Source organism: Heteronotia binoei, chromosome 10 (assembly GCF_032191835.1).
Source record: "Heteronotia binoei isolate CCM8104 ecotype False Entrance Well chromosome 10, APGP_CSIRO_Hbin_v1, whole genome shotgun sequence".
Lineage (NCBI taxonomy): Eukaryota > Metazoa > Chordata > Lepidosauria > Squamata > Gekkonidae > Heteronotia > Heteronotia binoei.
In genome coordinates this window covers 7,864,394-7,883,754 of record NC_083232.1, presented here as the reverse complement: position 1 = coordinate 7,883,754, position 19,361 = coordinate 7,864,394, and the positions used below count along the sequence as shown (strand labels likewise).

Here is a 19,361-nt window from a genome sequence, read left to right as displayed (position 1 = left end):
GAACCCCCCCCCACTGCCACACCCCGTTGCACCCCAAGAGTATTGCACCGAGCCACGGCCCCCGCCTGCCCCCTTCTTCCCTTCCCATCGCCCCCCCCCACGTGATCAGAGTGCGCCACGCCTGGGCCATACAGGCCGCGATGTGTATCTTGAACATATGAAGCTGCCTTATACTGAATCAGACCTTTGGTCCATCCAAGTCAGTCTTGTCTTCTCAGACTGGCAGCAGCTCTCCAGGGTCTCAAGCTGAGGTTTTTCACACCTATTTGCCTGGACCCTTTTTTGGAGATGCCAGGGATTGAACCTGGGACCTTCTGCTTCCCAAGCAGATGCTCTACCACTGAGCCACTGTCCCTCCCATGGCCGGCTTCATCTTATCTTTTGAAGAACATACTGGAGACTTCTCCCTCCTCTTTTCCGGAAGGGAGGGGGAGCCAAGCCTCCTCCAGCGCGTTCTTCGAAAGACAAGATGCATGTCACGGCTAGCAGGGCCCAGACTCAGCACACTCTGATCGCACGGGGGAGGAGGGAAGGGAAAGGAGAGGTGGCCAGTGGCAGACAGGCAGGCAAACTGGGTGCTTGTCTGGAGCACCAGGAGAGGGGGAGCCTGTGAGGGATCAGTTCCTGTATGGGAGAAACTGAACACATTTTTAGTACTAGTCGTTTAGATGTCTGTGAGTGCACTGCTTAGGCACACACCTGGCGCAACTGATTACTGTTGTGGGGGAGATGACATCACCTATGCTTATGCAACACGCTGAGTCAAAGGCTGATGCAATCTCTGGCCAGGCTGCATGATTGACGAGCGTATAAAGTGAGGACAGCAAGCTGTTCGTTTGTGAGTTCTGCTGTCCGTCTGTTTGGTGAAACCGCGAATCGACCTAGGAATCTGTATTTGGACCATTCTCTGTAACTACTGCTATCTTTGACTGGACTGTGTGATTGACCCTGGCATGGCTAAGATTTCGAGTATTGGACACTGCTCTGGTAAACAGATTCACTGAAACCAGAGTTTGCCTCCGTCTGCTGTGTGTGCTCTTCTGTTCATACTATACGCTTCCCCAGCAGCAGCTTCCGATAACTACGCTCTGCTAATTCCCCAACAGAGCCCAATTCCGAGCCCCCACCCTCCCAGCACCCTAGACAACCACCTAGTTTGCCTAGTGGGTGAGCCGGCCATGTTTCATTTTTTCTTCACTGCATGTATACGTCGGCCAGGTAAAACATATCTCGATGGTTACTAGAGTGAGTTTCTTAGAATCTTATGGTGTGGGATTAGAGGGAGGAACGGAGAAAGAGTGGGGTGTGGTCAAAGGATGGAGTGAAACCTCCATATGCAGCGGATGTCGGAATGCCACTGGCTTGGGATTCATTGGGGGGGGCGGTGCTGCACCCTTTGTGTGATGTTTGCTGGCTTCTCAAAAACATCTGGTTATCCACTGCAGAAAGCGAAATGCTGAACTAGATGGGTGCCAAGTTCATAGCTTGCCTAGGCCACCAAAAGAACCTTGGGCTAGCCCTCAGTGGGATACCATACCAAGTAAATTTGGACTTGGGGAATACCATACTGAAAAGTCTGGGAACTGCTAGAATTCCGTGGGCATACAGGGATCCCACCTTTTCACTTCCAGTTGTATCCCATCGCTTCAGATGTCAGTCCTAAGGAGCTCCCCTTTCCACAAGTGACCTGTAGGGTATCTATCCCTCACACATACAAGTGCAGGATCAATTCTCCCTCTAAGCTGTAGAATCTTGTGAGCAAAAATTCTACCTTGTGAGTGACCTTAAAGTCAGGGTTTCTTTTGTAGCAAGAATTCCTTTGTTTATTAGGCCCCACACCACTGATGTAGCCAATCCTCCTGGAGCTTAAAGTAGACCCTGTACTAAGAGCCCTGTAAACTCCAGAAGGATTGGCTACATTTAGGGGTGTGTGGCCTAATATGCAAAGGAGTTCCTGCTACAAAAAAAGAGCTCTGATTAAAGTTGTGAACTGCTGCGTGAGTTATTTGGCTCTGGGGCCATTTTTCCTAAGATAAAAATGTGTGAAAGGAAAGCAAAGGTCCCCTGAGCAAGCACCAGTCGTTTTCGACTCTGGGGTGACGTTGCTTTCACGTTTTCACGGCAGACTTTTAACGGGGTGGTTTGCCATTGCCTTCCCCAGTCTTTTACACTTTCCCCCCCAGCAAGCTGGCTACTCATTTGACCGACCTCGGAAGGTTGGAAGGCTGAGTCAACCTTGGGCCGGCTACCTGAACCAGCGTTCGCTGGGATCGAACTCAGGCCGTGAGCAGAGAGTTCAGATCACAGTACTGCAGTACTGCCGCTTTACCACTCTGCGCCACGGGGCCTCTAAAAATGTGTGAGCTGGAGGCTTAAAAAACGGCAAGCTAGCTCACGCTAACTTAGCTCAGAAGGAACACTGTAGCAGAAAGCCTAGAGCTTGCTTGTACTGGAATGAGCTTGTAGCAGAAAGCCTAGAGCTTGCTTGTACTGGAGTGAGCTGGGGACAGAATGAGGCCAAGCGTTCTTCCTTGCTTGGAAATGAGTAGATGCTTCCTGAAAGTAGGGGGCGAACCTTCATAGGTGTAAGACCAATCAAAAATTAAGGCCTACATTGCTTACAAGACAGCCTACCTGGAGCTTACTACATCCAAAAAGAAAGCTTTCTTTCAGAATAAATGGGACCAACTTTACCACTCGATAAAATCTAACGATAATAAAGCCTTCTGGAGAATCATTTCAGGTAATCTAAAAAACAATTCTGTTACTGACCCAAATATCTCTGAGCAAACATGGGTTGATTACTTCTCTAACATTTTTGCTGCCCCATGTGTATCCCCTCCTATCTTAGCAAACCCCTCAGTTACTGATATGCCGGTCTGGCCTCCAGTAACTCTAGAGGAAATCAGTGAGTTATTGAAGGATTTAAAAGCGGGTAAAGCACCTGGCCCTGATGGCCTTCCCGCTGAGGTATTCACAAAGTTTGCCGATTGGTGGCTCTTGCCCCTTGCAAAATTGTTCTCTTTTATCGATCTGCATGGCTCCATCCCTGACTCTTGGCTTGACTCTATAATTATCCCAATATACAAAAAGGGGGGGTTGGAGTTACCAGAAAACTTCCGCCCCATTAGTTTATTATCTATAGTGGGCAAATTGTATGCAAAACATTTAGAACTCCGATTAACTGACTGGATGCGCCTAGGCAACATCATAGGTCCTGAACAGATTGGCTTCTCCAAAGGCAAATCTGCTATGGATCACTGCTGCACTCTGGCCTTCCTTGCTGAAAAATATATGCATACCGGGTCAAAAAAATTATATGCTGCCTTCATCGATTTGAAGGGTGCTTTTGATTCAATAGATAGAGCCCAACTATGGATCAAGCTAGGTTACCTGGGAATGGACCCTCGTTTGCTGTTTCTCTTGAGGAAACTTCATTCTAATACCTTTTGCCAAGTGAAATTTTCTTCTAGCGGTGACTTGACTAGTAAAATCCCAGTGTTAAAGGGGGTAAAACAAGGTTGTGTGCTGGCCCCACATCTTTTTAATTTATTTTTAACTGACCTGGCACAATTTTTGACCCCTATCAATGGTCATCCGCCTAAACTTGCAGGCCGAGCGGTCCCCTTATTACTTTATGCCGATGACACTACCATCCTCTCTTGTACAAGAGTGGGCCTGCAAAGGTATTTGAACGCCTTTTATGACTACTGTAATTGTAATTCACTTACTATCAATTATACCAAATCTAAAGTAGTTGTCTTTTCAAATTGCTGGGGCCCACAGAGATGGTTTATTGGCAATTCAACAATCGAGCAAACAAAAAATTTTAAATACTTGGGGATCACTTTTAACCACAAGTTAAGCTGGGTTTCACATCGTAACAACACCATCAACTTGGCTAAGTGTTCAGCTGCTCAAATTAAACAGTTTTTCTTTGCAAGGGGCAACCAATTAGTTCCAGCAGCTATTAAAGTATTCAAAGCCAAAACGCTTGCCCAAATCCTCTATGGTATCCCTATATGGATCTCAGCTTTTACCAGGAAAGTGGAGGGCATTCAAGCCTCATTCTTTAGACAAATTCTTGGTTTGCCAAAATGTGTGTCCTACTTTGCTCTCTGCTCTGAAGTGGGTCAGTCTTTGGTGGAGACAAAAGCCTGGATTGCAGTGTTTAAATTCTGGCTCAAAATTCATTTTAGAACAGATCCCAACAGCCTTCTTGATTGTATGAAAAGAGACCCATATATTTCGTCCTGGACAGCAGTGCTTCTGTCTAAACTCAATCAATTGGGGTTAGAGGTAGATGATTTTTCTACCTCTGAAGAGTCATATATCTTCAGATGTATTAAACTGAGACTGTGGGAATTGGAGGAAACGAAATTACGGCCAACTCTCCCTTATACTTGCTCTCCAGCTTCCTTAGGTCTTTATGCTTTTTGTGGCAAAATGCCCAATTATCTATCAGACCTAACCACTCCAAGTCATCGCAGGGCATTTATGTTGGCCAGACTAAACGCGTTTCCCTCCAAAGTTTTACAAGGGAGATATCAGCGAGTCCCTTTAGCCGACAGACTTTGCTCCTGTGGAGCGAATACCCCTGACTCAATCCAGCATATATTGCTTGATTGTTCTTTTTACCATAACCTCCGTAAAGATTTATTTGGCAAGCTTTCTTTCTCTCCAGATTTGTCTATTCTGCCACCCTGTTATTATTTATTGAGTGATACTGAGGGGGTGGTTAGTGAGGCTGTGGCAAAATTTCTGGCTGACATCCTTAAATTTAATTCTGACCATGTTTGAATGTATCTGTAAGCTCGGTTTTATTTTGATTTTATCTCCAATGTTTAAATTTTTATATTCTGTGTATTTTTATCTGAATCTATTATGCCATTAAAGGTTTGGTATGATGGAAGGTGTAAGAGAGTATATTAGAAATGCAGTTCATTGGTAGGCCAGAGGGGGCGATAGAGTATAGGTCTGTAAAGGTCACATTCAAAATGGCAGAACAAGGAAACTGTCGTGTCCCCTAGGGCGTACGGTTCCTACTACTTTGTGAGAGACCAGACACACGACAATAGGCATCAAGAAACAGGCATCCCCGGCAGAACGTTTTTGAAGGAAGGAAAGAACATCTTGTCCTGTGTTGCCTGAGCGTATAAAGCAAATGAAGCATTCAGGCCCAGCGCTAGAAAACCCTGCGCCAGTGCCCCCCCCCCCCGGGACAAATTGCACGCATGCTGCGATAATGTCACCCAGAAGTTACACCATCGGGACAGTGCACGGCACGCCCCCTGCCCGACAGCCCTGTGCTGCTTTATAAGGAGCTGAGCAGGTGCTGTGGAGGCAGTGCTCTAAGCGAAGAAACATTCCCCCCCTCCGCAGCCCTTGTTGAGCTCATTATAAAGTGGGATAGGGATTATGCCCAGCATAATCAAACTGAACCTCAAAACATATAGAAGAAGAAGAAGATAATGGATTTATATCCCACCCTCCACTCCGAAAAGTCTCAGAGTGGCTCACAATCTCCTTTATCTTCCTCCCCCACAACAGACACCCTGTGAGGTAGATGAAGATATTGGATTTATGTCCCGCCCTCCGCTCCGAAGAGTCTCAGAGCGGCTCACAATCTCCTTTACCTTCCTCCCCCACAACAGACACCCTGTGAGGTAGATGAAGATACTGGATTTATGTCCCGCCCTCCACTCCGAAGAGTCTCAGAGCGGCTCACAATCTCCTTTACCTTCCTCCCCCACAACAGACACCCTGTGAGGTAGATGAAGATACTGGATTTATGTCCCGCCCTCCACTCCGAAGAGTCTCAGAGTGGCTCACAATCTCCTTTATCTTCCTCCCCCACAACAGACACCCTGTGAGGTAGATGAAGATATTGGATTTATATCCCGCCCTCCACTATGAAGAGTCTCAGAGCGGCTCACAATCTCCTTTACCTTCCTCCCCCACAACAGACACCCTGTGAGGTAGATGAAGATATTGGATTTATGTCCCGCCCTCCACTCCGAAGAGTCTCAGAGCGGCTCACAATCTCCTTTACCTTCCTCCCCCACAACAGACACCCTGTGAGGTAGATGAAGATACTGGATTTATGTCCCGCCCTCCACTCCGAAGAGTCTCAGAGTGGCTCACAATCTCCTTTATCTTCCTCCCCCACAACAGACACCCTGTGAGGTAGATGAAGATATTGGATTTATGTCCCGCCCTCCACTCCGAAGAGTCTCAGAGCGGCTCACAATCTCCTTTACCTTCCTCCCCCACAACAGACACCCTGTGAGGTAGATGAAGATACTGGATTTATATCCCACCCTCCACTCCGAAGAGTCTCAGAGCGGCTCACAATCTCCTTTACCTTCCTCCCCCACAACAGACACCCTGTGAGGTAGATGAAGATATTGGATTTATATCCTGCCCTCCACTCCGAAGAGTCTCAGAGCGGCTCACAATCTCCTTTCCCTTCCTCCCCCACAACAGACACCCTGTGAGGTGGGTGGGGCCGGAGAGGGCTCTCACAGCAGCTGCCCTTTCAAGGACAACCTCTGCCAGAGCTACGGCTGACCCGGCCATTCCAGCAGCTGCAAGTGGAGGAGTGGGGAATCAATCCCGGTTCTCCCAGATAAGAGTCCGCACGCTTAACCACTACACCGAACTGGCTCTTCTGGAACGGGGCCTATAGAGCAAAGGTAGTTATTTCAAGTCAGTTCTCTTTCTGTGTGTTTCGGGAAACTGCACATGGAAATTGCACCAAAGATTCCTGCAACTGATGTGCATTGGTAGGCCACATCATGGCAGGTGATGCATCCCAAAATCTTTGTGAGACGTCCAGGGAACCAGGAAGGAAGATGTTAGCCGCTCTGGCTCCTGGGAGACCGCAGGGAGACATGGGGAGCAGACGGTGATAGGTGAGGGCGCAGAGGTAGCAAGATGCAGCAAGGGGTGGGCCTAAGGGGCACTTGTGGTTGAGCTGCCACTGATTCAAATCCAGGCGTGAGAAGTAATAGGAAAGGTGGTGGCAGGATTCAATTGATCAGTCATCCCCTCTGTCCCATGATTCTTCGCATTTCGTACACTTTCCATTTTTTAAAACATAATCTTTTCAGTGGCTAGACTGCTGTCATCATTAAACCACGCCCTCTCCTCCTGACAACTGAGTTCTGTTTTTTAAAGGCTTTAAAATACTGATAATACTAGTCAAGCGTTGTAATGATAGTTTAAATCAGGGGCGGCCAACGGTAGCTCTCCAGATGTTTTTTGCCTACAACTCCCATCAGCCCCAGCTAGCATGGCCAATGGCTGGGGCTGATGGGAATTGTAGGCAAAAAGCATCTGGAGAGCTACCGTTGGCCACCCCTGGTTTAAATCAAGATCTCTGAATCCCCAGTTTTTATTTTGTTAAAAAGTAAGTCTCTTGCCTCTTCCCTCATGGAGATACACCTTTTTCTATATATCTCTTGAAGAGCCAGTTTGGTGTAGTGGTTAAGTGTGCGGACTCTTATCTGGGAGAACCGGGTTTGATTCCCCACTCCTCCACTTGCACCTGCTGGAATGGCCTTGGGTCAGCCATAGCTCTAATAGAGAGCCAGTTTGGTGTAGTGGTTAAGTGTGTGGACTCTTATCTGGGAGAACCAGGTTTGATTCCCCCCTCCTCCACTTGCACCTGCTGGAATGGCCTTGGGTCAGCCATAGCCCTGGCAGAGGTTGTCCTTGAAAGGGCAGCTGCTGTGAGAGCCCTCTCCAGCCCCACCCACCTCACAGGGTGTCTGTTGTGGGGGGGGGGGGAGATAAAAAAGATTGTGAGCCGCTCTGAGACTCTTCGGAGTGGAGGGCGGGATATAAATCCAATATCATCTTCTTCTTCTTCTTCATCTCTGCGAGGGCAGGGGAGTCAAGAATAGCAGCCTACGGGCCAGAACTGACCCATCCAGGGTGTTATCTGGCCTGTGAGCAGTTGTTCATTACCTTTATTGCCAGAAGTCAGAAGCTGTGTATTACGTCCCTATATATTGTCCCTGTGCTAATGAATAACGGGCGGTGGAAGTGGAAGGGTGGGAATCAAGGAGATACTTTAAGGAAATGTAGTAAGACACCGTTAATGTTTCAAACAAATTTGTATTTTGATTAAAAAAGAAAATCGTTAATTGGGTCTGCCTGTGTCCTTATGACACATCCAGCCCTCGTAATAAATGAGTTCGACACCTCTGGGATAGAGATTTACTTTTCTTTTTAAATGAAAGCTGAGAAGAAGAAAAAGATGATGATATTGGATTTATATCCTGCCCTCCACTCCAAATCTCAGAGTCTCAGAGCGGCTCACAATCTCCTTTACTTTCCTCCCCCACAACAGACACCCTGTGAGGTAGATGAAGATATTGGATTTATATCCCGCCCTCCACTCCGAAGAGTCTCAGAGCGGCTCACAATCTCCTTTCCCTTCCTCCCCACAACAGACACCCTGTGAGGTAGATGAAGATATTGGATTTATATCCCGTCCTCCACTCTGAAGAGTCTCAGAGCGGCTCACAATCTACTTTCCCTTCCTCCCCCACAACAGACACCCTGTGAGGTAGATGAAGATATTGGATTTATATCCCACCCTCCACTCCAAAGAGTCTCAGAGCAGCTCACAATCTCCTTTCCCTTCCTTCCCCACAACAGACACCCTGTGAGGTAGATGAAGATATTGGATTTATATCCCACCCTCCACTCCAAAGAGTCTCAGAGCAGCTCACAATCTCCTTTCCCTTCCTCCCCCACAACAGACACCCTGTGAGGTAGATGAAGAGACTGGATTTATATCCTGCCCTCCACTCCAAAGAGTCTCAGAGTGGCTCACAATCTCCTTTACCTTCCTCCCCCACAACAGACACCCTGTGAGGTGGGTGGGGCTGAGAGAGCTCTCCCAGAAGCTGCCTTTTCTTCATGAGGACCTGCTTAAACTATCATGGTAACACTACAGCAGTATATCAATATTTTGAAAAAATTGGGGGAGGGGTGCTGATGCCACCATTAACAATACCAGTTCAGAGCACCCTCTCTTTAATATAAACTGGCTCCACAGTTGCAGAAGTGCACAAGAAGAGCAGATATGTGGCAGAACCATGCTCAAACCCATTCCAATGCTTGTGGATTTACTCCCAAAACAACCAAGGAATTTTTTAACATCTCCAGAAAACCAAAGCAAAGTATAGCTGTGAAGAGACCACGCAAAAGCAAGACAAAAGCAAGAGAGCTGATCTTAGTCGTTTATTGATATGAAATTGAACGTCTAACAGCATAGTCTGACTTGGAAGTCAACTGAAGTTTTTTTTTTTTTAAATTCCATCTCTCAAGCAAACTGGTTTCCACCATCGTCACCTCCTCCCCTTCACTGGGATTTGCCATCTAGCCATTTCTTTTTGTTCTGAGGTTTTTAATGCAAACCTGTGCTTTTAATCTACAGGAGATACATCCCCACATGCTTCCTAAACTGTTATTCACATACAAGCCTATTTTAATCTCTAGGAAAATACTTTGAATATAAATATATAGGATTCTTCAGAGCTTTTCAGTTTAAAAAATACCACATATTGTTGACTGAGAGTTGCTTTTCTGTTTAATTTTTTTTTTTTAGAGAAAATGTAAACAGGTGAGTTGTGGGTTTTTAAAATAATTTTTGGTTGATCAAGAGACTTTTTTTTTTTTTGCAATTCTTGAAACAAGCTACTGTTCAGTTAAGCACACCGTTATTCTGCTAAATAAAACTGAAAAATTAAGCATTTTCTGCACATTTTCACAGACAAGAACACCTTAAAATTTCTTCTTGTAAGATTGCAAAAGGGCCAACAGCTAATATTTCTGACATCGGGATTTATTCTTCTGACCCAGATGACAGTATTCTAAGATTTCCACAGAAGTATCTGAGCTAAACAATACGGCCCTAATAGAAAACACAGTTCAGCAGAGAGGTATTTTGATCTTCTGTGATGTCTGCAAAAATTCATAGTGCAAGAAGACAATGACGCACAGTCACGTACCTTACCTATATACAGAATAAACTAGTGAGGTGTTAGGAAATATAATAGCAGTTATGTAAGAAAGTTCCAGAAAAGACAGCCATTGAAAAGCATCCAACGTTCTAGAGAAGTTGTACGCATGGTATGGCTTGGCAAATGGGATTTAAAATTGTTAGGTTGATTTAGCCATGCCATTTTTTAGATGAAAGTTGACTTGTAGTCTTTGTGAGGCTTCCTATCTTCCTCACATTGACTTTTTTAAAAATTAAGGCCACAGGAAGCCTAAATAACACTTTGTTTGGTATCTGGCTGGGGAACTTTTGGAAGCAAAGTCCACCACATCCCAGTAAAAGAAACACACCGATATTTTTAAAAGATGTGCAGTAAGTGAACTGCGATAGCATATTAATAATGCTCGTTTGTTCATTTTAACGCCATGTCTGTTTGCACAGGATGTGAAAGTACAAGGTCTAAATGGAAGTAGGGTTCGAAAAAAGGAAGAGTAGGACACCGGCTATTCTCTGTGCAGCTGGGAATCCACGCTCTACTGGAGGTGTGGCGGCATGGATTCTTTGGCTTGCCTTTGCTTGAATACAGCCATTGGATTATCGTTCTCGTTACCTGGGCAATGTTCGAACTTGAAAAGCCATATATACGCCATCACGAAGTTGACAGCTAGCACCCATCAGATTATAAGTGGAGTTTTGTGTGCACCAGACTCCCAGATTTAGGCAACAAATATCCCTGTAACCACAAGAGCACTTTGCTAGCCAGCCTTGTTGTTAGTGGGAATTGCTGCTGATTATATCTGTGAATGCCCAGGTGAGGGGAGAAGTCAGGTCTGCTCATGAGGACAACGCATCGCTGAACTAGACGAAAGCCCTAGAGAACCACAGAGATGTGGTCTACCACACACAAGACAGGTGCAATCTGGAGAAGTTTTAGCAGTGGCAATGACAGCAGTGAAACTGCAAACACTTTTGACTTGGGTAGGGTGGAGTTACCAGGTTAAGAAACCTTTTAAAATCATTTAAATGAGTCCATAGCAATGTCAGTAGATAATGGATCAAGACTTCTAGAGAAGCAATGAAATACTTTCCTCTGCATACCTCATGAGCAAATTTGTCCGTGGTATTTGCCGTACCAGAGGGCTTTCCACATTGTCATTTCCTAAGTTCCTGTATGGATCCCCACCCCTGTTCTGCATGTATTTTGCTCCCTCTAGTGGTCGATTCGATATTACACCAGCTTATGTCTGCCATATCTCCATGCAGATTTAGATGCCAGATATAAACCAGTGTAATATCAAATCAACCAGAAGAGGGAATGAAATACATGCAGAACAGGGGGAAAAACCCGCAAAGAAACAGGAACATACAAGTGAGGAAAATCAGAATGCCAGAAAGCCTGTCCCTTTCATATAGACTCTTTAAAATTGCTTTGGCTTCTGAAAGCAAACAGACTTTTAAAAAATGTTTCACACACCTAAAGGATAAAGAACAACAACAAGAAATCAAAACAAGTTTAGGAAAACCCAGATTAAGGCTTCATTAGCTCTGAGATGACAACATTTTATTTTTAAGGAATGTGAAACTTTTTTAAAACAAATCTGTTTGTCTTCAGAAGGCAAAGTGGATTGAAGAGCACATATGAAAGTAAGTTTGACTCCCCAAACAAGTAGTAAATGGCCCATTCCTCTAATGGATGATATTTTAGGAGAAAAGCCACACTGGTAAGTGGTCCTTTCATCATCTCTTTTTATAACAGGCAACGTCAGTTTGCGCTTCTTGAATGGTAAGGCATCCACTTAAAAAATATGTTAAAACAAAAGGTTGGATTCATTAAAGGCTATCATGATTTTGAAAAAGGACAAATGTAGAGGAGTACAGGCACAGTCTATACTGCACGGTTAAATGCTTACACTAGGGAGTACTTCTCTGCCATCCTCCCCAATAAGAAAAACTAGGTTGTTATATTGGTAATGGAAAGACATGCTAGCTTTACGAGTGTTAAAAACCAAAGCGCAATCCACATACTGCTGAAGCGAGGGCATTTGTACTTGGTCTATTTTCAAAACTAACAACGTTAACGGGATTAAACTAAATTCAGTACAAAGATGCAGCTTTAAGCAATTTGTGGATTACACTGTGACAATACAAACCATTTAACCCTGAAATTGAGCAAAACAAAGAGTGGCAGTATCTTCAGATGAGTGTCTTGAGTTTAACTCTATACCCAGGAGATGAATCGTTACACAAGTTGTACGTTCCTCCAGTTATGTGAACAGTTAATGGCTGTGCTGTCCACCCTTTAAAAATAAGTCATATTTAAAAGCACATTTAAATGTGCAAAAACAGTTTATGGTCATTACATTTTTTGTTAAAAGTGTCAGCTCAACCGCTTTTTACCGCAGTTGAGGCACGCACAAAGACAAACTAGAAACAGATAGATAGAAATGCTCTGCCTTCCTTTAGTTGCCGGAAGGAACGGCTAAATTGCAATACAGTGAGGATAATTTAAGGAGTTTGCAACTTGAAATAATGTTTAGATATCTAGAATTATGTTTATTTAGATCTCCTCACTAATTATGCCCTAGGTCTATGCTACCTGCTCATCATTTCACTATGGAATGGTGTTGTCTTTTTTTAGCTTTCAATGACAATGAAAGATTACATTATATATACTGAATGGACAGAAGTGTTCCCTTTAAGACTGGAAAAGCTCCACGTTTCCTGCTGTGCGGTATTTTCCTTAGGAGATTTTTCTTTTAGGTTCCTCTTTATTATTCCCGTCATAGTTTTCTTGGTGTAACTTCTCGTTGTTTAAGGCAATGTTTGTAAGTGGTAGTAGAAACTGGGTTGCTTTGCTACTCAGCTTTGGGAAGGGTCTTCCTTCTTGATACACAGTGTTACCGGTTCTCCGACAGTTCCATAGCTGAGAGTTCTTGTAGAAACTTCAGTTTTGAAGCTGGATTGCCCGTTATCTGCAGATAGCTGGACTTCGGTACAGAAAGACGGCGCCATTTTGTACGGAGATTCTGCTGAAGCTCCTGTATGGGATGGGGGTGTCACCACTGCTCCGGAGAGGGTCTCACTGACGTGGAAAGAAATGTTAGATGGACCACTGGACTGCATTCCCGTCATTCTGGATGCCGACATGAAGATGCCGCTTGGATGATGCCCTTCGAACTTGCTAAAAAAAGTTTGCTTTGGCTTGGGAATCACAGGTCTGCCCACATTGAGTAAGACAGGCTTCCCAATGGTGGGTTTGTTGATTTCAGTTTGGAGCACAGCTATTTCGCAAGGTTCATCTTCGTAGTTAGGATTTCCACATCTGTAGGTCTCCCCTTCTTCAGGGACATAATCTTCAAGGTCCTCCAGAGTTAACGCTTTCCCATTTCGAGTAAGGATTTTGAGGTCTCGGTTGCTAAGGTCAACAAACCCTACCTCTTCGGGTTCATCGATTATGATGTTTTCTTCTTCTGGAAGGTCTTTGTCTTGCACAGGACTTGATGGTCTCTCTTTAGCAGCCCAAATTGCATCAAATCTGGCAGCAGCCTCTTCAACCGCTGTGTCTCTGTATGAATCCTTACCCACTTCTGTTGTCTCAGATAGTTCGTCCACAAAGCTGACTGTGGGTGAAGTAGTGGGTGAATCAGCCTTACTAATTGACTCCTCCGGAGAGCTCTTTCCTTCTTGTTCAGACCCATAATCGGAACTTATATTTTCATCACCAGTTGATATTCCCTTGTATTCAGCTCCAGATATTTCAACATCACGGGGTAGGGAAGACTTGCTTTGCTCCACTAATTTATTGTTAGAATTATTTGTGTTTGGGTCATCTTCAGGGGATCGCCTGGGTCTTGGGCCAGACCAAATAAAACTCGATTCATCTTTTTCTGCTCTCACAGGAGAACCTCCTCTTTTCCTCGAAGTCTGGGCTGACTTCTTCACATTAAATTCAATTATTTCCTCTACTTCAACCCATTTGGACTTCTGTTCCTCCATGGCGGCTTCTCCAATTCCACCTCTGACTGATGCACCTTGCCTTTCTTCCGCCTCTGTCACAAAAAGTGTGGGGATGGCGGTCCTTTGCATTCCTTCCAAGTCATGGCGATGCAGAGGCTGTCTCACCTTGGTCATATAAACTGGCTCAGGTGTTGAAAACTCTGATCTTGAGGAGCGTGAAGGAGAATAGCCTGAAGGTGGGCGGGCAGGAGATATCCTTCGCTTCACCCGCGGGGTCTTCACCACTGTTGTTATAGTTTCCTCTCTGATGATGAAAATGTTGGAAATTGTGTTGTTTTATGGAGAGAAATGAGTCCTGTCCCTTCCCACCCTTTGGAGGTCCATACACCATCACATGCTTATCTTGGCAAAAGCACTGCAATTGTGTTAGTTTTGTGAGCACGGCAGCAATGTGCGAACACTGATGTTTCAAAGGGGCATGCAAAAATAGACACCCACATATCCAACTCAGGTTCTGAATGATAGTCTAGTGGGCTAGAATACTATTCATTGTATCCCAGATCTCTATGAGTTTTCCAGTATGTATAAACATGGCCGAATCCTTCTCAGATGATTTCTTTGAGCTATCAACTCTACATAATTTCTTGATCTGGTTGGCCTCCCCTGTCAGCATTGTCATCTGTGCTATAAAATGGAATAATATTTGCCATCTTTATGGGATAGCATCTTGTCCTAATATGAGATGAGCAGGCTGGGCGATATTGGGGTGATATGGGAATTTTCCGAGTGCTGCTGAGTTGTCTGTTCACAAAATGCTTTTATTGTATTTTATTGTTTTATTATATGTCGTGCTCCACCCTGAGCCCTACAGGGAATGGACGGAAGAGAAATATACTAAAATAAATAAATAAATAATAACAGTGGCTTCAAAATTTTGGGACCAATAACACAATTACCCCGGATCTCATGCAGACCTGCTGTGCCTTTGGGGCATACTTTTAGCTGGGAAAATATTATAATAAAGTCTCGTAGATCTGAACAACTTAGAATCAACAGTGGGTTATTAGTAACCAATTGTGATGTTTAATAAATGACTAATATCACTATGTTACGGTGAAAGACTGTGTTTCAGGGGTACACCTGACTGACACGCAGGAGGTCTTAGGTTCAATTCCAGCATCTTCAGTTAAAAAGTCTGGCAGGAGGTGATGGGAAAGATTTTTGCCTGGGACTCTGGAGAGCCACTGCCAGCCTGAGCAGGCAATACTGACCTTGATGACTGACCTGATTCAGCAGAAGGCAGCTTCTTCAAGTGTGTTTCACAGATCCCCCTCCCCCCGCTCCTCTAGCGCAGGGGTGGGGAACCTCTGGTTCGTAGACCATTTTCGAGACCCCTCGGACTGGCCCACAGCTGCCTCCCCAGGCCCAGCTGGCCCCCGGGGATCTCCAGGTCGTGCTGTGCACTGGCCTCTGGGGTCCAGCTGGCCGGCGGCAATCGCGGAGCTGCACACTGGCCTCCCCATTCCCAGCTGGCTGGCAGTGATCCCTGGGCCGGTGCACTGCAATTCCCGCCGGCCAACTGGGCCTGGGGAGGCCAGCACGCAGCCCGGAGATCGCTGCAAGCTGGGCAGGGAGGCCGGCGTGCAGCCCGGCCCAGAGATTGCTGCCAGCTGGGAGGCAATCTCTGGGCTGCGCACTGGTCTCCCTGCCCACCCGGCAGTGATCTCCGGGCTGCGTGCCAGCCTCCCCACCCAGCCGATGGTGATCTCTGGGCCGGGCTGCGTGCTGGCCTCCCTGCCCAGCCGGTGGAGATTGCTGGTCTGAGCAAGCTGTACAGCAGCCTCCCCAGGCCAACTGGCTGGCAGGGATTGCTGGGCTGGGTGGCCACACTGCATTGCAGCCTCCCCAGGGTGGTTGGCTGGCAGGGGGGTGGTGGTCATGTTTTTGTTTGCCTTTCATGTTTTTGTTCCCCCTTTTTGTTTCCCTTTCTTCTTCCCCTTTCTTTATTTTCTTTTCTCCCCCCCCCAATTCTTTATTTCCCTTTATTTGCATTTCCCTCCCTCTTTCTTCCCCTTTCTTTCTTTCCTTTAATTCCCTCTCATTTCTTAATCTCCCTTTATTTCTCTCTCTCTCTCTCTGACTCTGGAGCCTGAGTGGTGGGTGTTGTGAAGGACGGCTGGTGGGGTATGTGCGTGCCTTGGGTCTGGTGGGAGCAGCTGCAGTTTCTGCATGAAGGGAGGGAAGGAGGGGTGGCAGGGATGGGGGGTGGGAGCCAGCTTCCACCTATTGAACTTCCACTTGATTATCACCGATGGTGGGGCTTAATATGCTAATATCAAGGGGTGTGGCCTAATATGCAAACGAGTTCCTGCTGGCCCGCGGATGATGTTATGAGTTTCTAAGTGGCCCATGGCAGAAAAAAGGTTCCCCACCCCTGCTGTAGTGCTTACATGCCCCCAGGTGTTATTTAGTTTAAAGTCCATAAAGAAATTCTCAATGATAACGTTTTATTCCTCCCACCCCCCCCCCCCACCCCCATTATTTAAACTGGTTTTATTTAGCAAGATGTTATTTGTGTATGGGAACAAGCAAGCAAGGCTGCAAATTGTGGTTCAGTTAGAAAACAGTAGCAAAAAGCAAGTCACACCCAATGCAAAGAAAGCAACTGAACTATGCCTATGGAAAGCTAATCGTGCCAAGCTGCAAGTATACTTTCTGGAATTTCTCTTTTCGTTTCGTAAAGATGATGGTGGAAAAGATTCATGCCTAACACCACTACCTTGAATGCTTCTTGAGCTTTGTCTCATTTTGTGGGGCCCTGTTGTGTACCCATGAATTTATCTGTACATTCCTAGGAGAGCTAGTTTGGTGTAGTGGTTAAGTGTGCGGACTCTTATCTGGGAGAACCAGGTTTGATTCCCCACTCCTCCACTTGCACCTGCTAGCATGGCCTTGGGTCAGCCATAGCTCTGGCAGAGGTTGTCCTTGAAAGGGCAGCTGCTGTGAGAGCCCTCTTAGCCCCACCCACCTCACAGGGTGTCTGTTGTGGGGGAGGAAGATAAAGGAGATTGTGAGCCGCTCTGAGACTCTTCGGAGTGGAGGGCGGGATATAAATCCAATATCTTCATCTACCTCACAGGGTGTCTGTTGTGTGTGTGTGTGGGGGGGGGGAGGTAAAGGAGATTGAGAGCTGCTCTGAGACTCTTCGGAGTGGAGAGTGGGATATAAATCCAATATCTTCATCTACCTCACAGGGTGTCTGTTGTGTGTGTGTGGGGGGGGGGAAGGTAAAGGAGATTGTGAGTCGCTCTGAGACTCTTCGGAGTGGAGGGCGGGATATAAATCCAATATCATCTTCTTCTTCTTACCAGTCTCTGTTGTTACAGAGTGAAAATGACGTGTGTCTTATAGGCAGAAGAACCTCTAGTCGCTTGATTAGGAAGGTAAAGGCTGAAGATTGATTTTAGAATTAGTTTTACAACTGCTTTGTAAAACTTTTACAAATTTACAACTAATTTGAAATCTGAAAATACAGTCTGAATCCAGTGGTACCTTTAAGACCAACAAAGTTTAATTTTGGGTATACGCTTTCTTCTGAGGGAGCATCCAGCCAATCAAAAGCTTATACCTAGAGTGAAATTTTGTTGGTCTTTAAAAGTGCCACTGGACTCAAACTAGGTTATTTTGCTCCAGGCCAATACAGCTGCCCACCTGAATCTGAAATCTGAGGCTACAGTTTAAAGGTCAAAATGACTTTGGTGGGGTAGAAATGTTAAATATAATCTAGCTGCAGTGAGCAAGCAAAATGTGTTTTTCAATATTCTGCCATGTAGAAGGATATAAATGTTCTTCTGGAAGACCAAGAGCTAGTTCATTCTTCCAGTCAAGCTAAAAATTCTGCCTACAGCGGCATCTGAGATTTTTAATATAACATCCGGAGATGTTCCCTATTTATCTATACTCTTAAGTAGCAAAAAATCTTTCCATCATTATGACAGGGTATATGCATGTGGCATAAGTGCCTGTACATTTTAGAGACCCTTGATTCAGAGATCTCAACAGGGGCCTTTTACAATTCACCTAGCCACTCTCTTCATAATCCTACATCAGGTTGCTGATGGGATATGTACAATGAGATAAGCGAGCATATGAATGTATGTCTGTGTAGGTGAGCCCGGCAATTAGCTTCCAATGAAAAGGTGTAGGGTTTTGTCACTGAGAGAAGCCTGCATTTGAGATGTCTGTTTTATATTCATGGTGTCTAAATTTCTGTAGCCCTTTCAAACCAGCAAACTATCCAAGCTGTCTTAGAAATTATTTTTGAAAGCAGACTCAAAAGAACATCAATGAACTTTATTTGCAGGATTCACTCGCACCAGAGAGAATACAAACCAGAGCGCAGCTGACACAGGAACTGGTTTTCGGAAATGTTTTTTCATTCTTCCTTCAATATCTAGATCCAAGTCCAATAGCACCTGAGAGACCGATGAGATTATTCAGGTCATGAGGAGCCAAGAATCAAAGCACCCTTTGTCAGGTACAATTATGAATGGGAATCCATGACTCTCGAACACTCATGCCCTGAAAAATCTTGTTGGTCTCAAAGGTGCAACTGAACTCAAATCTAGATATTCTACTGCATACCAGCATGGTTATGCTCTGAAACTTCCTCCAACATGCCTTTGTTTTCTGTAATCTGAAAGCACGTAGAAGGACATGACAATCGTTGCATCTGCTCATTGCTGAGGCAGCAAAAACAATATGTCTTCTTTCTTGCCATACAAAAGGAAACTGCCAGAAACAGGACCAGCACTTTCCTTTTTTATCAGGAATTCCTTTGCATATTAGACCACACACCGCTGATGTCGCCAATCCTCCAAGAGCTTACAGCGGGCCCTTTAAGAAGAGTCCTGTAAGCTCTTGGAGGATTGGCTATATCAGGGGGCATGGCCTAATATGCAAATGAGTTCCTGCTACCAAAAAAAGCCCTGAACCAGCTTGTTGGCCAGGTTTCCTCAGCAATGGAGTGGACATGTTCCTTCTTCCCTCCTCCTTTCAGAATGCAATGTGAATGCTTCTCTCGCCAACAGTGATGATGCTACACGCTGTGCTCTCACATCTTTCTGTTGACAACATGAATCCTGATGGTTTGGGATCACATAGCCAGGAGGAGAAGGATTGTTTTGAAAGGATTGTATTGTCTACATCACTCTGCTTTTAACTGTTGTTTTTATACGGTTTTTAGAATGTTGTTATCCACCATGAGTCCATCCTTGGGAAAGGGCGGACTATAAATTGCCTTAAATAAATACATAAATGTCACTGAAACAACAGCTGGCCAGGGGCACAAACAGATGCAAACAAGCAAGGTTTGAGGAGAGGTAGCGAG

General features: G+C 45.3%; 2 protein-coding genes across 2 annotated transcripts in view; both read right to left on the bottom strand.

The window, feature by feature from the left end:
* The window catches only part of LOC132578334 (obscurin-like), a 28,469-nt gene extending 17,804 nt beyond the window's left edge, over positions 1-10,665 (bottom strand). The window contains exon 1 of the mRNA XM_060248276.1: positions 10,626-10,665. Within this exon, the coding sequence (XP_060104259.1) occupies positions 10,626-10,665 (40 nt within the window). The remainder of the gene's footprint in view (positions 1-10,625) is intronic.
* A 1,690-nt stretch (positions 10,666-12,355) lies between these two features.
* The window catches only part of OBSCN (obscurin, cytoskeletal calmodulin and titin-interacting RhoGEF), a 294,242-nt gene continuing 287,236 nt past the window's right edge, over positions 12,356-19,361 (bottom strand). Inside the window, 1 exon segment of the mRNA XM_060248274.1 lies at positions 12,356-14,276. Within this exon segment, the coding sequence (XP_060104257.1) occupies positions 12,875-14,276 (1,402 nt within the window). The 3' untranslated portion in view covers positions 12,356-12,874.